At 36.5% G+C, this 17460-nt stretch overlaps 1 protein-coding gene across 4 annotated transcripts in view; it reads right to left on the bottom strand.

The window, feature by feature from the left end:
- Window positions 1-17460, bottom strand: part of LOC123876758 (fibroblast growth factor receptor homolog 1-like) — a 102142-nt gene that overhangs the window by 11907 nt on the left and 72775 nt on the right. For all 4 annotated transcript variants that reach the window (XM_045923115.1, XM_045923113.1, XM_045923114.1 and 1 more), the window contains exons 3-4: window positions 2617-2773; window positions 953-1080 (exon numbers count right to left, since the gene is read on the bottom strand). In XM_045923115.1, coding sequence (XP_045779071.1) covers window positions 953-1080; window positions 2617-2773 — 285 coding nt within the window. The remainder of the gene's footprint in view (window positions 1-952; window positions 1081-2616; window positions 2774-17460) is intronic.

Below are 17460 nucleotides of genomic sequence, written 5' to 3'. Positions count from 1 at the left end.
CAATAATCATAATAAACAAAATAAAGATAAGTAAGAGAAATTTTACTGCACATTTCAAGAACAATTTGACCTTCGCATTAATTCACTTATTGCCTTGGACTTGCAATTCCTTTAATAACCCAAGTTTATGAGCACTCGAAGTATTTTAATTGACAATAATGTGTCGACAAGCTTACACAAATACATTTTCCTGCTTAGGAATCCAGGACGTTGGTAGTATTTACACATCTGGAGAGCAATGAAGACAGCTATTGAATGCAATATCGAAATGTCTAAGCAGATTCAGCTTACGAACACACATACCTACCAGCGAAAGTCATTAAGAAAAGGGCGGATGTTATAGGTAAAGGAAACACGATGAGACATAGCAGAGGTATGCAACTTCTGTGTCTTCTTTTTCTGATTAATAGCTGCAAGGATATTGTAAAGTGTAGTCACACTGTGTGACTACCCTACTCACACTAATATTATAAAGGCGAAAGTATGTATGTGTGTATGTTTGTTACTCTTTCACGCAAAAACTACTGAACGGCTGGATTTTCAGATAAATATCTGAAATTTCAATTGGAGGTAGATTATAAAAAGTAGCCTATGTGTCAATCCATGGTGGATGACTGTGACTTTTAAGCTTTATTTGCATTTTTCTGTTGACAACTACCAGACCAGGCCCAGAAGATCTTTCAAAGCCATGGCAACCCCCGACCCAAAAAGAGGGTTGTTATAAGTTTGACGTGTGTATCTGTGTATCTGTCTGTGGCATCGTAGCTCCTCAACCGACCGATTTTAATTTGGTTTTTTTTTGTTTGAAAGGTGGCTTGATCGAGAGTGTTGTTAGCTATAATCCAAGAAAATCGGTTCAGCCGTTTGAAAGTTATCCGCTCTTTTCTAGTTACTGTAACCTTCACTTGTCAGGGTGTTATTTTTTAATTTATTAAATGAAATTAAACATTACCTTCTATGTTGTCCGAAGTGAGATCTGGCTTGTGTTTGATTGTAACACTCATTTCCTTGCCTTTATCCTCTTCATTTTGACACGTGTACACTCCAGCGTCTTTGGCTCGGAACGATTTGATTTTTAACCTGAAAAGAGATTAAACTGTTAATAGTTTCCGTTAGGTAAGGTTTCGAGTAGGTTGACTAATGAAAAAGTATTCGCAGTTCACACCTCTGCATTAGGAGGTGTTTCATCATATCAAGGTACCATAGACACTATAGAAATGATAGAATGATGTATTTTACATTTTCTACTTAGGTGGATTCAAAAAGTTCCGCTGGATTCAAGCGGCGTGTGGGAACAGACTTTATCGGTTGACGATGATGATGATATTTCCTACTAGCTAATGCTCGGTCTGGCTGGCAATACTGACGCGCGCGCCACCGTATTTATTTGTATTTTTTTTATACAAATAGCGAGCACACGAGCAGGTGGGTAACCCTGATGTTAAGCGATGACCACCGCCCATGAACATTTGCAGTAGGTACCAGAGGAACCGCCTATGCGTTGCCGGACTTTCAGGAATTTGTTGGTCCACCCCTCGAATAACCCCATTTTGTAATCTAATGGGAACACCGAAGGGAGTTGATTCCACAGTTTGTCCGGCGTTGATGGTAATGGCATAAACCTTCATGCAAGTGGATGAACGCAACGCGAACGCATAGATAACGAATATATACAGACACAAACATTAATTTTTATGTATGTGATTATAGTCACCATCGTTTTCGGTGCTGCCCATAAACAAATGATTGACGAGTTATTATGATCGCACCTAAGCTTGTTTTCACATGCCTCAAATAGAATCCCATGTAATATGCCGTTGCATATGAATTATTGCGCGCTCGGACAGAAATGCATAAATATTGATACTAGTTGGGTTTAGTGCGATATTTTTAGATTCCTAGTCGCGATTTAAGCGCAGGATATGATACGCAAAACATAGAAATTCAGATCTAAATCCGGTGGGAGTATGACGACGGGTAGTAAGAAATGTTATGAGAAATTGTATAGCTTTAGCTTAGCTTGTTTAGCATTTGCTTGTTTGTTTGGTGAGATTATGTGAAATATTCAAGGAATTGGTTTGGAAGGAGAGTAATATCCATACTTATATGAGAGTTCCATGATCCAAATAAATAAATTTCATACTGGTTATAAAATTGCAGGCGTAAGATGCAAAATTGTGTGTCTGCCTGCTGCCTTTTCGCGGTCCATGTGTTTCATAGATTTTACTAAATATGGTAGAGATAGCTTGCATCCACTATGTAGGCTTTCGATTTCCTTTTTCTCTCTCTTCCATTTTCCGGGATATAAATACTATACTCCTATATAAGGATACAAGCTACCTGTGCCCAAAATAAAGGATGCTTGCAATTTCCTAAACGTGGATTTAGGTCTTAGGAAACCCTCGTTAAAAAAAAAATCTGGAACACGAAGTATTCCCAGGATGCAAGTTATCTCTGTACCCACAGATCTGTCTGTAGGTACCCATCCAAATCTGTCAAACAGATGGGCTGTAAGGACAGACAGAAAAACACTTTCACATTTATTATATCAATAGGTAGATATCGATTTCTAGTAGTGCCTACTGCCTACCTACTTAGTAGGTATATTGTACTAACCATTGCTTCATCTGCACCACTCTGGGCCTCAACTGGGTGTCGAGAGGTTTGCCATCGATGTACCATCGCACCACATGCACCTGATTCCTCGGCTTCAGCCCGCATATCAATCGTAACCTCTCGTTCGTTGACGCTTGTATCACTGTGTAGTCTTCATCTGTAACAATATGAAAATATTTTATTAAATTGGGTTTCAAAAGCAAGGGCACATAGTTCGAAAAACTGATAGACAGTCGGGTCCCAAGGTGCTAGAATGGCGACCTCGCACCGGGAAGCGCAGCGTTGGAAGACACTCCACTAGGGAAATAGACGACATCAAATGAGTCGCAGGAAGGATGTAAAGACCGTGACGTGTCCTAAGGGTGAAGGGACCTATGTCCAGGAGAGGACATAATGATGATGATGATGAGTTTAAAAAAGGTGTCCAGCTTTGAAAGATGCATAAGACAGGCTTTATTTTATTGATGGGCAGATTTGAATTACTAGTTGATGCCCGTGGCTTCGTTCGCGTGGATGGAGTTAATTAAAATCGCGTGGGAACTCTTTGATTTCAATTTTTTTCTACCGGGATAAAAAGCCTATATATGTACTAGTCTCCAGGTCTTTAACTACATGATATATCCATATGATATATCCATGCAACAATTCACGCCGATTTGTTGCTCCGTTGCGGCGTGATTGAAGAACGAACCAAGCACACTTTCGCATTAATTAATTAATAATTAATATGAGCAGTGATCTAAGTCAATCATCTGCCCGCAACACAACTTCGTCCTAGTGTAGTCCTAGTGTAGTAATTTAGGTATAGTCTATAGCACTGGGGAGTAATGAAGCTGAATTAATTTTTTAGGTGTCTATCAGTGACAGAATTTTTAGAACAGAATCCTTAGATTAAGGATTAGACTCCAATTTTAGAGACCAATCCTTAATCTGAGACAGGATCATTAGTTCCGGAGATTACCCCCTATATCCAAACTTACGAATTGACCGAACTCCGAAGTATCTACGGTCACTGGTGAGTAAAGAAACAAAAGGGTCAGTAAACATTAAAAAAACCAAGTGCCTTGTACGTGCTGCATATGGGCAGAAACCTAATTTTATGCGCGCTAAAATATCGCGCTTACCCTCATAAGTCTCAAGACGTGTGGTTGTAAAAACGCTAACATTATTTTTGGGCTGCAGTTTAATCATAGACTAAAAAGTAAGGATAGATGGAGTCAATGTCATTAATGTGAAGCAAATATAATAACGAGTTTTAATTTAAGGCACGTTGCATTCCACAAGGGATTTTAGGAAAATCATCTTCTTTTTAAAATTCGCATCTCTTTAAGGTTTCTAAAAAAGGTTTGTTTATTTATATTTATTTTATTTTCTTTTTAATATTATGATTTATCAATTAAGAATATTGTATTGTAAAATATTGTATGCTAGAAATGTGTTCACAACAAATAAATAAATCTTACGATATTATATTATCTCGTTTTGATAGATTTTGTTCGAATAAGCTCCACCCAGGGATCTGTGCAGGGATTCATGCCAAGGATGCACAGTGGACATCCATGTGGATGTTGATGTCAGAAAAATCGTTATGATGATGATGGGTATAGGATGATGGTATGATGATGGAAGTAATAGACTTACTAAATAATATACCTATAATACTTTGTCACTATATGTAAAGTAGTAGGAACGCATCAAAAAAATCACAGAGGTAATAATACAAAATCACACTAATATTATAAAGGAGAAAGTTTGTATGTGTATGTGTGTGTGTGTGTGTGTGTATGTTTGTTACTCCTTCACGCAAAAACTACTGGACGGATTGGGCTGAAATTTAGAATGGCAATAGATTATACCCTGGATTAGCACATAGGCTACTTTTTATCCCGGAAAATCAAAGAGTTCCCACGGGAATTTTAAAAACCTACATCCACGCGAACGAAGTCGCGGGTATCAGCTAGTCACACTAATATTATAAAGGAGAAAGTTTGTATGTGTGTGTGTGTGTGTGTATGTTTGTTACTCCTTCACGCAAAATTACTGGACGGATTGGGCTGAAATTTAGAATGGCAATAGATTATACCCTGGATTAGCACATAGGCTACTTTCTATCCCGGAAAATCAAAGAGTTCCCACGGGAATTTTAAAAACCTACATCCACGCGAACGAAGTCGCGGGTATCAGCTAGTTAGAGATAATTCACTTTTTCACGGCATGCACTGTCCAAATCTTTATCTTTGGTCTGTGAGCATAAGGAGTAATGAATATGCACATTTTATGAGATTAGCGTAACAAATTGTTATGGGATGTGTGGGTTGTGTAAACAACGTTAATTCGAGCTTGTTCTGAGCTTAAGGGTACCTACTTTATTTCTTTTGAAAAGACACGTTGACTTTTTGGGACGAGAGAAATACAAAAAAAAATGCTTTTAGGGGATAATAATTTACATAGCTTTATACACAAAGACCTATTTTTTTATTTGATTCTCTCGTAGATACCTATACGCTGAAATAATTAAATAAAAAAAAATTAATTAAATAAATAATTACGCAGTACGTAAGGTCTTCTGATTACGGTAAGTATTAAATATTATGGTTTCATGGGTATCATAGAAAAAATTATTATCATTGACTGATCCACCCACTTCACCGGCCCACTACTGAGAACGGACATCCTCTCTGAATGAGAAGTGTTATGGCTTCAGGCATCATCTCGGGGGAGAGAATTATTCAAAAAAAAAATATTATTTGAATGAAAAATATTTGTATTCTGTTACATATTTTAATTAACAATTTTATAAAATAAACTTAAATCGAAATTAAAACTAAAAATAGAGATTAAAGTCAATATGTTATCAAAACACCCAATTAATTAATAAGCATTCCATAAAAATATGTTTAAGTATTTTGAAATTCCATTTATGAGAATACTAGGGGATGCCCGCGGCTTCGCCCGCGTGGATTTCGATTTTTTTAAATCCCTTAGAAACTCTTTGATTTTCCGGGATAAAAAGTAGCCTATGTCCTTCCCCGGGATGTATCCCAACTCTGTACCAAACATTAAAATCGGTTCAGCGGTTGGGCCGTGAAAACGTAGCAGACAGACAGACACACTTTCGCATTTATAATATTAGTATAAACTATTAAGTCCCGGTTTCTCCATAAGGACCTTGTACAGCCTTATCTCAACTAGATAGACCAAGTTTCGGACTGGTTTGGACAAAACAAGTGCACTAGAACCTGTATCACTTGTGAGTCAAGGTTAAAAAGCTAGTGTATGGGCAAGCCACTGAAATGGATATAATATTACGCTGGAAGAGGTATGCCATAGAAAATATCAGTTATTTTTTGTACCAATTCGAAGAGCACCACTAAACAGACCGTGAATTAAAATTAACTTTTGATATAGGTAATTGGTCTTCGTGTTGACATTACGTTTACAGCAGGTCGATTCCGGAAAACCTGACAACCAGTAATGGTTGTCAATCGCAATTGTTGTAATGGTCTGAATTTATGATAGGTAAGTATTAAGTATTCTTGTTGTAACAATGCATTGTAGCCAATAGTGCGCGAGTATCTGCCAATCAGAGGTGATTGCGATCGTGACATTGTAGCTATCATTCGAGTATCGAGCAGCTGGGCTCGATTGTGGTAGAATGACAGCTACAATGTCATGATTGTAATCACCTCTGATTGGTTGAAGCTCGCTCACTATTGGCTAAATGCATTGCTGCAACAAGAAGCCAATAACAACAATTGCGATTGTAATAATGATTAATGCAGGTTTTAACGAATCGAGCTACTGGTCTTAGTGTTGACACTATGTTTACAGATATTCATTCAGTCATCACACTAATATTATAAAGGCGAAAGTTTGTGTGTATATATGTATGTGTGTGTGTGTGTGTGTGTGTTTGTTACTCCTTCATGCAAGAACCACTGGACAGATTTGGCTGCTTAGAATGGAGATAGATAAAATCCTGGATTAGCACATAGGCTACGTTTTATCCCGGAAAATCAAAGAGTTTCCACGGGATTTCGAAAAACCTAAATCCACGTCGACGAAGTCGCGGGCATCAGCTAGTCACTAATATAATTTAGTTCCCAGGGGCCCTACTACCACCGCTAAAAGTAATTAATGTTTCAATATTGTTTTGACAATTTCATACAAGTTTTATATGAAAAATGTCAAAACAATATTAAAACATTACTACTTTAAGCGATGGTAGTAAGGCCCCAGTACGTTTAAATGACGCTCACTGCTGAATACCAGCGCTAAAATAGCGAAAATCAAGTTGTTTTACACAAGTCAGCTATCGCAGGTCCAGCGTGCTTGTGTAGAGGTCAGCGGGGCAAGTGAAGTCTGTAATGTTGCACTCCTTTATTTCGGGGAGTGGGCTCGCTTGAAGTTTTAACGACCCTACAGATTTGTGGCCTGTGACTTATTGCTTTTGAACAGTGATGCGCTTTGTTTTATCGACATTCGACGTCGATAACTTTTAAAGGAAGTGAGGAGCTGGCGAACAAAAGTAGAACTGTCCATACTACCGGTGTTTTTAAGGTTCCGTACGACGAAAGGAAAAAGAAACCCTTGTAGGATTACTTTGCTTTTTATCTGTCTGTTTTTTGCAGATTTTGGATTCTCGATGTTAATTTAAGTGCAACTAAATTAAAATGATAAGTCAAAAATGTATTGCTATGCTATATACCTTTCATAATGCTCCCTGCAGAAAAGGATAGCACTAGATTAAGACCTGCCGATCACACTAATATTATAAAGGCGAAAGTTTGTGTGTACGCGTGTGTGTGTATGTTTGTTACTCCTTCACGCAAAAACTACTGGACGGATTGGGCTGAAATTTAGAATGGAAATAGATTATACCTTGGATTAGCACATAGGCTACTTTTTATCCCGGAAAATCAAAGAGTTCCCACGGGATTTTTGTAAACCTACATCCTAGCGAACGAAGTCGCGGCATCAGCTAGTTTAGTTTAATTTAGAGGTTGTGTACAACAGACTAAAGGCTTGATTCTGATATTTTTCTCTAAACTTTAGAGTATCTGCATCTTTTTCTTTTTGATATTGCAAAAAAGGACGGCATTTGAATTTTAAATTTAAAAACTTTAAATTGTAGTTCACTCTTTAAACAATAGGTTAGACTGGCCTTTATAGTCACGAGGTTTGACAGTTCTAAATTAAATTAGATTTGTCTGTCCTTTTCTTTATACATTTGGTAAGAAAAAGAGTTACGCTCAGAATCAGTGAAAACGTCAGATTTATTCGCCAGCTCCTCAAGTATAGAAGCTCTGCCACGGCGCCTGCTACGAAATAAAATACAAGGAAATCATGAATAAGAAATGCTCTGTTGTAAAAGAAAATATTTTTTATTGCTTTGATCAAAGAATTTATAAACATTTTTACAGCATTTAAAATGTTTTGCGAATGATTGAATGGTTTATGAATCATGGTGCTCTGTAAGTATTTAACCCTCAGTTTTTATTTATTTTAAATACGAGATGAATTTCACAAGGCTCAGATCAACTACATACCTCATGATATTTTTGTTTCGTGATTCTCATGTTACATTTTATTTATTTACTTAACTAAGACAATTTTTAAAAATACTTAAATAAATGATTGAACCTAACGAAGCAAGTTAATGTGACCCTTAGTATCTAGGTGTAATAGAAACTAAAGTAAAAAATAAATAAAAAAGCTTTTAGGAATTACCTAATACCTGTTTAATTGCTGTACGGAAATAATGCCCCGTACTGAGCAAATACTCGTACCTACCTACCATTGGAATTTCTTTCACCCATTCATTAATTTTTCATATGAAAAGATTTTTCATAACAAAAATATTTATTACTAGAGGATGCCCGCGGCTTCGCCCGCGTGGATTTCGGTTTTTTTAAATCCCGTGGGAACTCTTTGATTTTCCGGGATAAAAAGTAGCCTATGTCCTTCCCCGGGATGTATCCCATGTCTGTACCAAATTTCATTCAAATCGGTTCAGCGGTTGGCCCGTGAAAACGTAGCAGACAGACAGACAGACAGACACACTTTCGCATTTATAATATTAGTATGGATTCAGTCATTTCTGTCGATATAATATCTTCACTGTCCGATGTCACACATCACTATACCTTTTGCAAAACCCACTAAAGGTCGATTTGGTGCACATGTTGAACAGATGCAAACCTGCGCCCTTGGCTCCAAAAAACCTTTCTCAGACTCAAGACTCAATCACCGAGTTTTTTTCTTACAAAAACAATGGCGACAAAGTTCGTGAGAACAAAATGTGGACGTTGGATGTGTGACCGTCGGTTTTGGAATTTTTCGATAATTTTATTCCATTTGCGATTTGCAAGTGGCGGGAAAGGCGAAAGGATGTAGGCAGCCGAAATATTGTGTAAATGTGAATACTAATAGGGTTATCTGAGAAAAGATGGTAGCTAACTATGTGTTTCCTAACTTCAACGAACAACCAATGAGTTTACAGTCAAAATAATATCTTCATTTCTCACCCTTCAACCGTTCCAATTAAAACTGTTCATTGTTAGTGCAAGTTTAGTTTTATTTTATGAATGTGACTTTTACTGACTGACTGACCAACTAATCTTTTAATCTTTTATGATCTTTCAGAGTCCTTAAAACTAGGGATACCTCAATTCGTTTCCTCCCAAAATACAAGACGACCAAAGCGCGTGTGGTTTCATTATCCTTAAAATATTAAATAATTCCGTATTCTTCTTACTCAGATCAGTCCTCTAATTGTCATATGTTCCCAATCTTACCATCAAAGGGCGTATTATTGGTATTATTAACTCTTGAACAATAGCTCGAAACCCCTTAATCTGGGATATCGAATCTTTTGTTTACAGACCTCTGATTATAATCTGTGTTTAATGTAAAACAATGATTCAAAGTAAATAATAATGAATTCACTATGGAAATACGGATTGACTTTGGAAGATTCAAAAGTGCTTGTAAAAATCTGCAACAGCTCTCTAATCTCTACTTATCTAGTAAACTAAAGTTTAAATTAAAACTAAGTTTTTAATTTTTTTTAAAAGTTTTATTTTACTATATTTTTAACCAACTTCCAAAAAAAGAGGAGGTTCTCAATTCGTCGAAATCTTTTTTTTAACGTTCGCACTCTAACTTTTCAGAGTTCATGTGCATTTAGGTAATTAAATACTACTTTGATGGTGAATTTGATGGTGATGGTGCTTGCCTGAGAATTCTCCATAATTTTCTTAAACGTAGTGGCTTACACCCTCCTCATTCTGAGAGGAGCCCCGTACTTAGTAGTGGACTGGCGATGGGTTGAGATGATGATAATTTTTAAGGCTATAATTTTCTAGACAATGAGAAAACAGAGTTGAACGAAAACTAGAAACGTGTACAAATATGCATAAGAGTAGAAGTGGATACTTTGGAGATATAATTTACTGAAGCAGATCTAGTGTAGCAGCCATGCAGCGTATGATAACCATGATAACTGATAAATGAAATGCCGCTACAATTATTACGTTGTATTACATGAATAATTATTATTTACAATATATGCCTTGGTTATAATTAAAACTGTGGTAGGAAAACGAGGGCCGGAGCTTGACGCTAGACCGAGGTGTCGGTCTTGATGATCTGAAGTGAATTCGTTGAATGCGCTGCCCGGGGTTCGTCCAGGCCAGCAAGATATTTTGAATCGTTCCGAATTCAAATTGTGTTCTCTAAGTGACAGCTGCAAAGTGTGTTGCTTTCTTCGCAGCTGCCGGTCTTAAAAGAGGCTGCATGCCTCTACACTAGAACAACAGTTGATAATATGAGGAGGTACTGAATAATTATACAAACTAATAAGTACAAACATTATCTCCACGTAGAAAAAACCAATCGCCCACGTATAGTCTCCTTGGAATAGCTCCAAGCTATCAAAAAACCATACTACATGGAATTACAAAAGACCACCGCTACAAGCCGCGCTAATTTCGTGTTTAAAACGATGTTATGATTTACATGTTTGTTAATATCTGTTTTTGTGCCAACCTTTGACGTTGTTTGCAGTCCATCATTTACAGTTTATATGTTTGAAATACGTTTATTATAATGGTTTCTATTATGATTTAGCTGTTTAATTTGGAAACAAATTCATGAAAATTATACCTACGCTACTACTATAAAGTTCTAGCAATCAGAATCCTAGGAGTATCTCTTTTTTAACCCCCGACCCAAAGAGAGGGGTGTTATAAGTTTGACGTGTGTATCTGTGTATCTGTCCGTGGCATCGTAGGTCCTAAACTAATGAACCGATTTTAATTTAGTTTTTTTTTTTCGTTTGAAAGGTGGCTTGATCGAGAGTGTTCTTAGCTATAATCCAAGAAAATCGGTTCAGCCGTTTGAAAGTTATCAGCTCTTTTCTAGTTACTGTACCCTTCACTTGTCGGGGGTGTTATAAATTTTTAATTTACACTTGTTCTTCCAACAAAGTCACTAGGTTAGGTCAATATTATTAGGTACAGTTCATTACACTGAGTATTTGCCCGCGATTTCATCCGCGTGGATTTAGGTTTTTCAAAATCCTGTGGCAACTCTTTGATTTTCCGGGATAAAATGTAGCCTATGTGTTAATCCAGAGTATAATCTATTCCGATTCCACAGCCAAATCTATCAACAAAGAAACACACACACAACACACACGCGCGCACAGACCATACACACACTTTCGCCTTTATTAATATTAGTGTGATTGTATCGTTTCACGTACATCACTTCATTTTATTTCCTATCCTGTGGGAATTACAATAAATCAGACCTTACACACCTTGTACAAAATTTTAGCTTTCTTGGTGTAAGAATTTGGGCTGGGTGTTGATGAGATAGTCAGTGAGAGAATCAAGACTTTTTATTAATTAATTATCACAATAATATTATAAAGGCGAAAGTTTGTGTGTATGTGTGTGTCTATGTTTGTTACTCCTTTCGCAAAAACTACTAAATTACTAACTAAATACTACTAAACGGATTGGCTGAAATTTGAAATGGAGATAGATAATATCCTGAATTAGCACATAGGCTACTTTTTATCCCGGAAAATCAAAGAGTTCCCACGGGATTTCGAAAAACTTCAATCCACGCGGGCGAAGTCGCGGGCATCGTCTAGTTAAGATTAAAGTTTTAATAAAGTTCTGCCCAATTATCCCCTACAAAAACAAATTCTTCGCCTTACAAATTATCTTCTATATCAACAAGATAATTTAGTTTCGTAGAAACTTTTTCTATATCATTTCTCATACGGAGCGCGTTATTTGTCTTTTAGCGTAGTATTTATATCTTGAAGTCGTATGTCATAACTCACTTTTATTAGAACTCCCGGTAACGAGTCTGCAGAAAAGACCTGTCGCCCTCAGAAGCGTTGACGGGTTTATTAGTAAAGAAATATGATTCGTGGGCTTTAATTACGGAATCTACGTACCTAATGTGTTTTTAAATAACTTCTTATTTATAAGCGTTACTAGGTAGAGGAAGATTGACAATTGCTTTTTTTGAATAGCCTTTTTACGATTTAGTTTGGGTGTTTCTGTTGTAAGTATTCCACTACTTTGGTCTATTGTCGCAGCGACATGGTCGGGAGTTAGCCATATCCCTAAGGTTCGTTTGTCAGTAACTATTGACTAGATTTGTTCAGTGAAATGGTCTAATTTAGTTGTCGTTTAACATCTCCCATCTGCCTTATGCCATTTTGCAGCGATATAATTATACAACAGCTACCTAGCATGAAAATATAATATAAACAATGTCTTTTCGTAAGAAGAAAGGGAATACTATCTTCACAATATTCCCAATAACACCAGTGTATATAAAAAATTTATAACACCCCCAACAAATGAAGGTTACGGTAACTAGAAAAGAGCTGATAACTTTCAAACGGCTGAACCGATTGTCTTAGAATTCTTAGATTATAGCTAAGAACACTCTCGATCAAGCCACCTTTCAAACAAAAAAAAGGTTAATTTAAAATAGGTTCACTAGTTTAGGAGCTACGATGCCACAGACAGATACACAGATACACACGTCAAACTTATAACACCCCTCTTTTTGGGCCGGGGGTTAAAAATACATACCATTCCGATATTAGGAACGTCTATCACCGGCTATGTTTACACAACCTATCCGCTTTTCAGCAATTAATACATCAGGGCCCAAACGACAAGTTCCTACAGGAACTGGGAAGTCATTAAAACATTATCGGATGAACAGTAACCTTTGTTTTCTAAATGCCACTGGAAGATAGGATCTTGAGATAAACTTAATTAAGAGCGCGAACGCAAACAAGTACATTTTGTTGTCGAGAATAAATTTATTCTTCCTGCACTTAGGTATTTAAAAGGCACATTTTTATACCAGCCTTAATTACTGCTCTCACAATAAAGCAGACAGACTATTAAAGGTTGTTTTATATTTTGTGCACCTTGTTTAAATGTTCAGCTTTTTAAATGAGAACACTTTATACTAGTAGTAAAATTATTCCGAATGCGCGACCCTTTAACGTGTTTATACCTTTATACTTACCTATAATTTCCTTTATTATATTCAGTCTTAGCGTGTGATATAATCAGAGTTATAGTATAATTCTTTATAATTACTTAATTTTGATCTGATCTGATATCATGTATTGTGATAGCTTTATAAGCTTTATAATCATCATTATCAGTTTAAAATGTGCCTATTAACTGTTGGTATAGTAGTCAAGCTGTGATAGCCTAGTGGTTAGAACGTCCGCCTCCGAATCGGAGGTCGGGGTTCCATCCCGGGCACGCACCACTAACTTTTCAGTTATGTGCGTTTTAAGCAATTAAATATCACTTGCTTTAACGGTGAAGGAAAACATCGTGAGGAAACCTGCATGCCTGAGAGTTCTCCATGTTCTCAAAGGTGTGTGAAGTCTGCCAATCCGCATTGGGCCAGCGTGGCAGACTATGGCCTAAACCCTTCTCATTCTGAGAGGAGACCCGTACTCAGTAGTGGGGCAGAAATGGGTTGATCAATTGTAAAAAATAGTACTTAGTCAACCTTTCCCTCTTTTAGCATCCAATTGATATCATCTATATCATCGTATTTCATTTTAACTGCATCTTCTCACGTACAATATTAGTCAAGCAAAAATCTGGTATCAATAAAAAAACCATTGACCCTTTTCTGTGGATGATATTTTTAAATCTTAATAATTTCAGGAATTCAGAGAAGTTTTATATTATATTTATTGTATCATAGCTATTTCCACAAGCGGAGTTTGCTCAATAAATTATCCTAGCTTATGTATCCAGTTTATAAATCATGATTATATTCAACATTGTTTATTCTCGTCTAGTCTCGTTTATTACTATAAAATTATAGTTTTTTTTCTGTGAAAGTTACCATATTCACAAATCATCCAATATTTTGTATTTATCGTCATCATTATTAACCGATCGACATCCACTACTGGATATAGGTCTCTTGTGAGGACTTCCAGACACTGCTTGAATCCCACGGCTCCCTTGAACTCGTTTGATGATGTCAGTGCATCTAGTGTTAGGTACATGGTCCTGGATCTTCCAACGCTGAGTTTACCAGTGCGAGGTTGCCATTCTAGCACCTTGGAACCCCTCCATCTATTGGTTTTCTGAGCTATGTGTCCTGCCACTTCAGCTTCGCAGCCCATTATGTCGGTTAGTATGTTTTCTATATTTTCTATTAGCTATAGTGAAATAACTCGTAAATGATTTTTATAATATTTCTAAATCCATACTAATATTATAAATGCGAAAGTGTGTCTGTCTGTCTGCTACCTTTTCACGGCCAAACATTAACCGATTCTGACGAAATTTGGTACACGGTTAGCTTATATCCCGGGGACGGACATAGGCTACTTTTTATCCCGGAAAGTTAAAGAGTTCCCACGGGATTCCTAAAAACTCATCCACTCAACCGATTTATATGAAATTTGGTACCGAGGTAGCTTGCGTCCCTGTATTGACATAGGCATTTTATCCCGGAAAATCAAGCAGTTCCCACGGGATCTTTAAAAAACTAAATCCACGCGGACGAAGTTGCGGGCATCCTCTAGTCAAACAATAAAGGTCAAAATATGTCTCTTAGCCTATTACTGTAAGGCTATTACCCATCCCAGCCTCGAATGGTTCAACTTTCCATCATCCCCTGTCGATAATCATTTTCATGACCACATAGGATTTGTACTCGAATTGAGCTCCCTAAAACTGGTCAAACTATCTGGTTAAAGTTTGTAATTTGTTAAAATGACTGCGACGAAAAAAATAGCAAAGATGCAATCAGTAAATTTAAGAGCCAAAATATATAATGCGTTTGAAATGACTGCAAAAAAAAAAAACAAAAAAAAACTGATGTATAAAAACACTAGATAAATGAAAGGTGCTTAGTTGATATAAATGAGATGTAACCTATTCACACGATACCTTACAGCTGTTACCATCATATAAAAAATTGTTAAGACTTTCGTTTTTAATTTAAAAAAAACTAAAACAGCGAAACCATTAAAATACTTCAAAATTTTATAAATAAAGCAATCAAAAAACTGCAAGACACTCGGGGCGTCAAGTATCGATGTCGTTTCTAAAAACGATACTGCATAACTTGCCACATCATTTTACCGTCTTAAAATGAGCTTGCTATTCAGTTTTGAACTCTATTACACATTAAATAGAGAACTGGATGAAGTTTTTGAAGTTGTAGATAAGTTTGTATCTTTGAGGGTGTCGCATGACTACCGTTACATTAGTTTTGGCGTATGACGTTTGGAAATAGCGTCGTTTCCTCTCCAAGTGATGGTGTAATTTTCTGTCATAACTAATATCGTGGCACGTACAACTAGCGTCTTGGCAGGGTACGTTTTAGATAAATCGCCTGTAAAAATAAATTCACATTAGTCAGCTGACTGAATTTATCTAAATCATCTCTTAAATTACAAATCTTTAACAGACTCTCCGTCACTCGCCCCATACAAACGTAGTTTAGATCTCATTTAAGTATTAAACAATCAAACTTCAATATCGAAACCAATATCTACATATCTACCCTAATATGTCTGTGATTTGTTGCCTAGTTTTAAAATTACAAGGGCCTAAACTAAGGAATTGTATGTAAATTTTTGAGCCTGTGTAACTTTGAAACTAAATATTTTAATGGAAATCTGGAAAACCACAGACATAATAATTAGTTCCTAGATCGTATCTACAAAATTTCATAAAGGTTGGCAGAATGGTATAAGGTTTGTATGGAAAACGCTTAGAAGCGCACTATAGGGTTACTTTTACCCACCGACATGTTTTATACTCCAACACTGTGATAATGATAATGTAATAAAGAAAGATAAATCATAATATTATCTTTTGGTCATTTAGATTAAAATATAACTCGTAGAATGATAAACAAAAAAAATAAGAGGAACATTACAATGCCTCTAGGTAAATACTGAAAACAACAATATTGAAGCGGTGAAAAGACTAAAGTTGCTTTCAAACTACGGAAATATAATATAATATATAAATATAGCTCACCCTACTTTTAACTGCCTACTGTGAACAGTGACATTTAAAAGTATGGTGAGCGATATATATAAATTATATTATATTTCCATAGTTTGAAAGCAACTTCATAATGTAAACCGTTATTGTCTACGTGCCTACGAGGAGAAATAACAAAATTGAGTTATGAATCCTAGATCGTGGAAGTGATGAACTTCAAAAGCAAATTTTTCATATAGGATGCCGTACACACGGGCAAGATGAAAAGAGATTTTTATTTTTAATCGCCACAATCGTGGCTACGCGACCGGAATATAAAATAGAATTATTAAAAAGGCGACAACGACACATCCGTTTCCTCCCGTTCGGATTTCGGGCTTCGGGCCCACTTTTTGGATTCCTCCTGCGACCGGTAATATTACAGCTTAGACTTATGAAGTTATGTTACCAAATCCTCGAAAGCCTCGATAGCTCAACGGTTGAGGACTTCCGAACGGTTGGCGGTTCAAACCCCACCCGTTGCACTTTTATCGTACCCACTCCTGGCACAAGCTTTACGCTTAATTGGAGGCGAAAGGGGAGTATTAGTCATGATTAGCATGGCTAATATTCTTAAAAAAACACCATAATCCGTGATCATTTGAATATCAAACTACAGTGCCACCAGGTACCAACTCATGTTCAAGTGACAGCGTCACTAGTGAAGAATTTTGTATTACTATTTTATGTAATTCACCAAAAAAAAAATTAATATGGCGAAGTTTCAATACAGTTTAATTACATTGCAATACTAGCTGATGCCCGCGACTTCGTCCATGTGGATTTTGAAATGGCGGCTGACTCGGGTCTAGTTAAAATTTCGCTCGCCTAAACAGATTTTGGTGGCACTGTACCTAGATATGCATCGTGAAGTCATAGATAATGTTAAAGACAATTATGACAAAGACAATATTTTGCGTTCATATTACATGATGTACCTACCTATATAATTTCGTGCTCGGTAATGAGTAAGATAAAAGATGAAAACGCATAAGAGTAGAAGAGATAGCGCTCTACAAATATGAATCAAGTGTCTTAGTTTTAAGTCTTCTTGACGTCTGTCGGTTAAATAATCACGACGATGATGATGACAATAGGCGTATTTTTAAAGCACTCTAAGAACTCATGTCTGCTTATAAAAACTACAGACGTAACATTTTCCCTTATTATTAGTTTAAACATCTAGTTAACAAAGCCCCATAGTGACTTCATTTCTGCTAATAGCTTCAAACAAGCCAGACGTCGGTTTAATTTTTTTTTA

This window comes from Maniola jurtina, chromosome 22 (assembly GCF_905333055.1).
Source record: "Maniola jurtina chromosome 22, ilManJurt1.1, whole genome shotgun sequence".
NCBI classification, from domain to species: domain Eukaryota; kingdom Metazoa; phylum Arthropoda; class Insecta; order Lepidoptera; family Nymphalidae; genus Maniola; species Maniola jurtina.
This window is presented reverse-complemented; position numbering and strand designations above follow the sequence as displayed.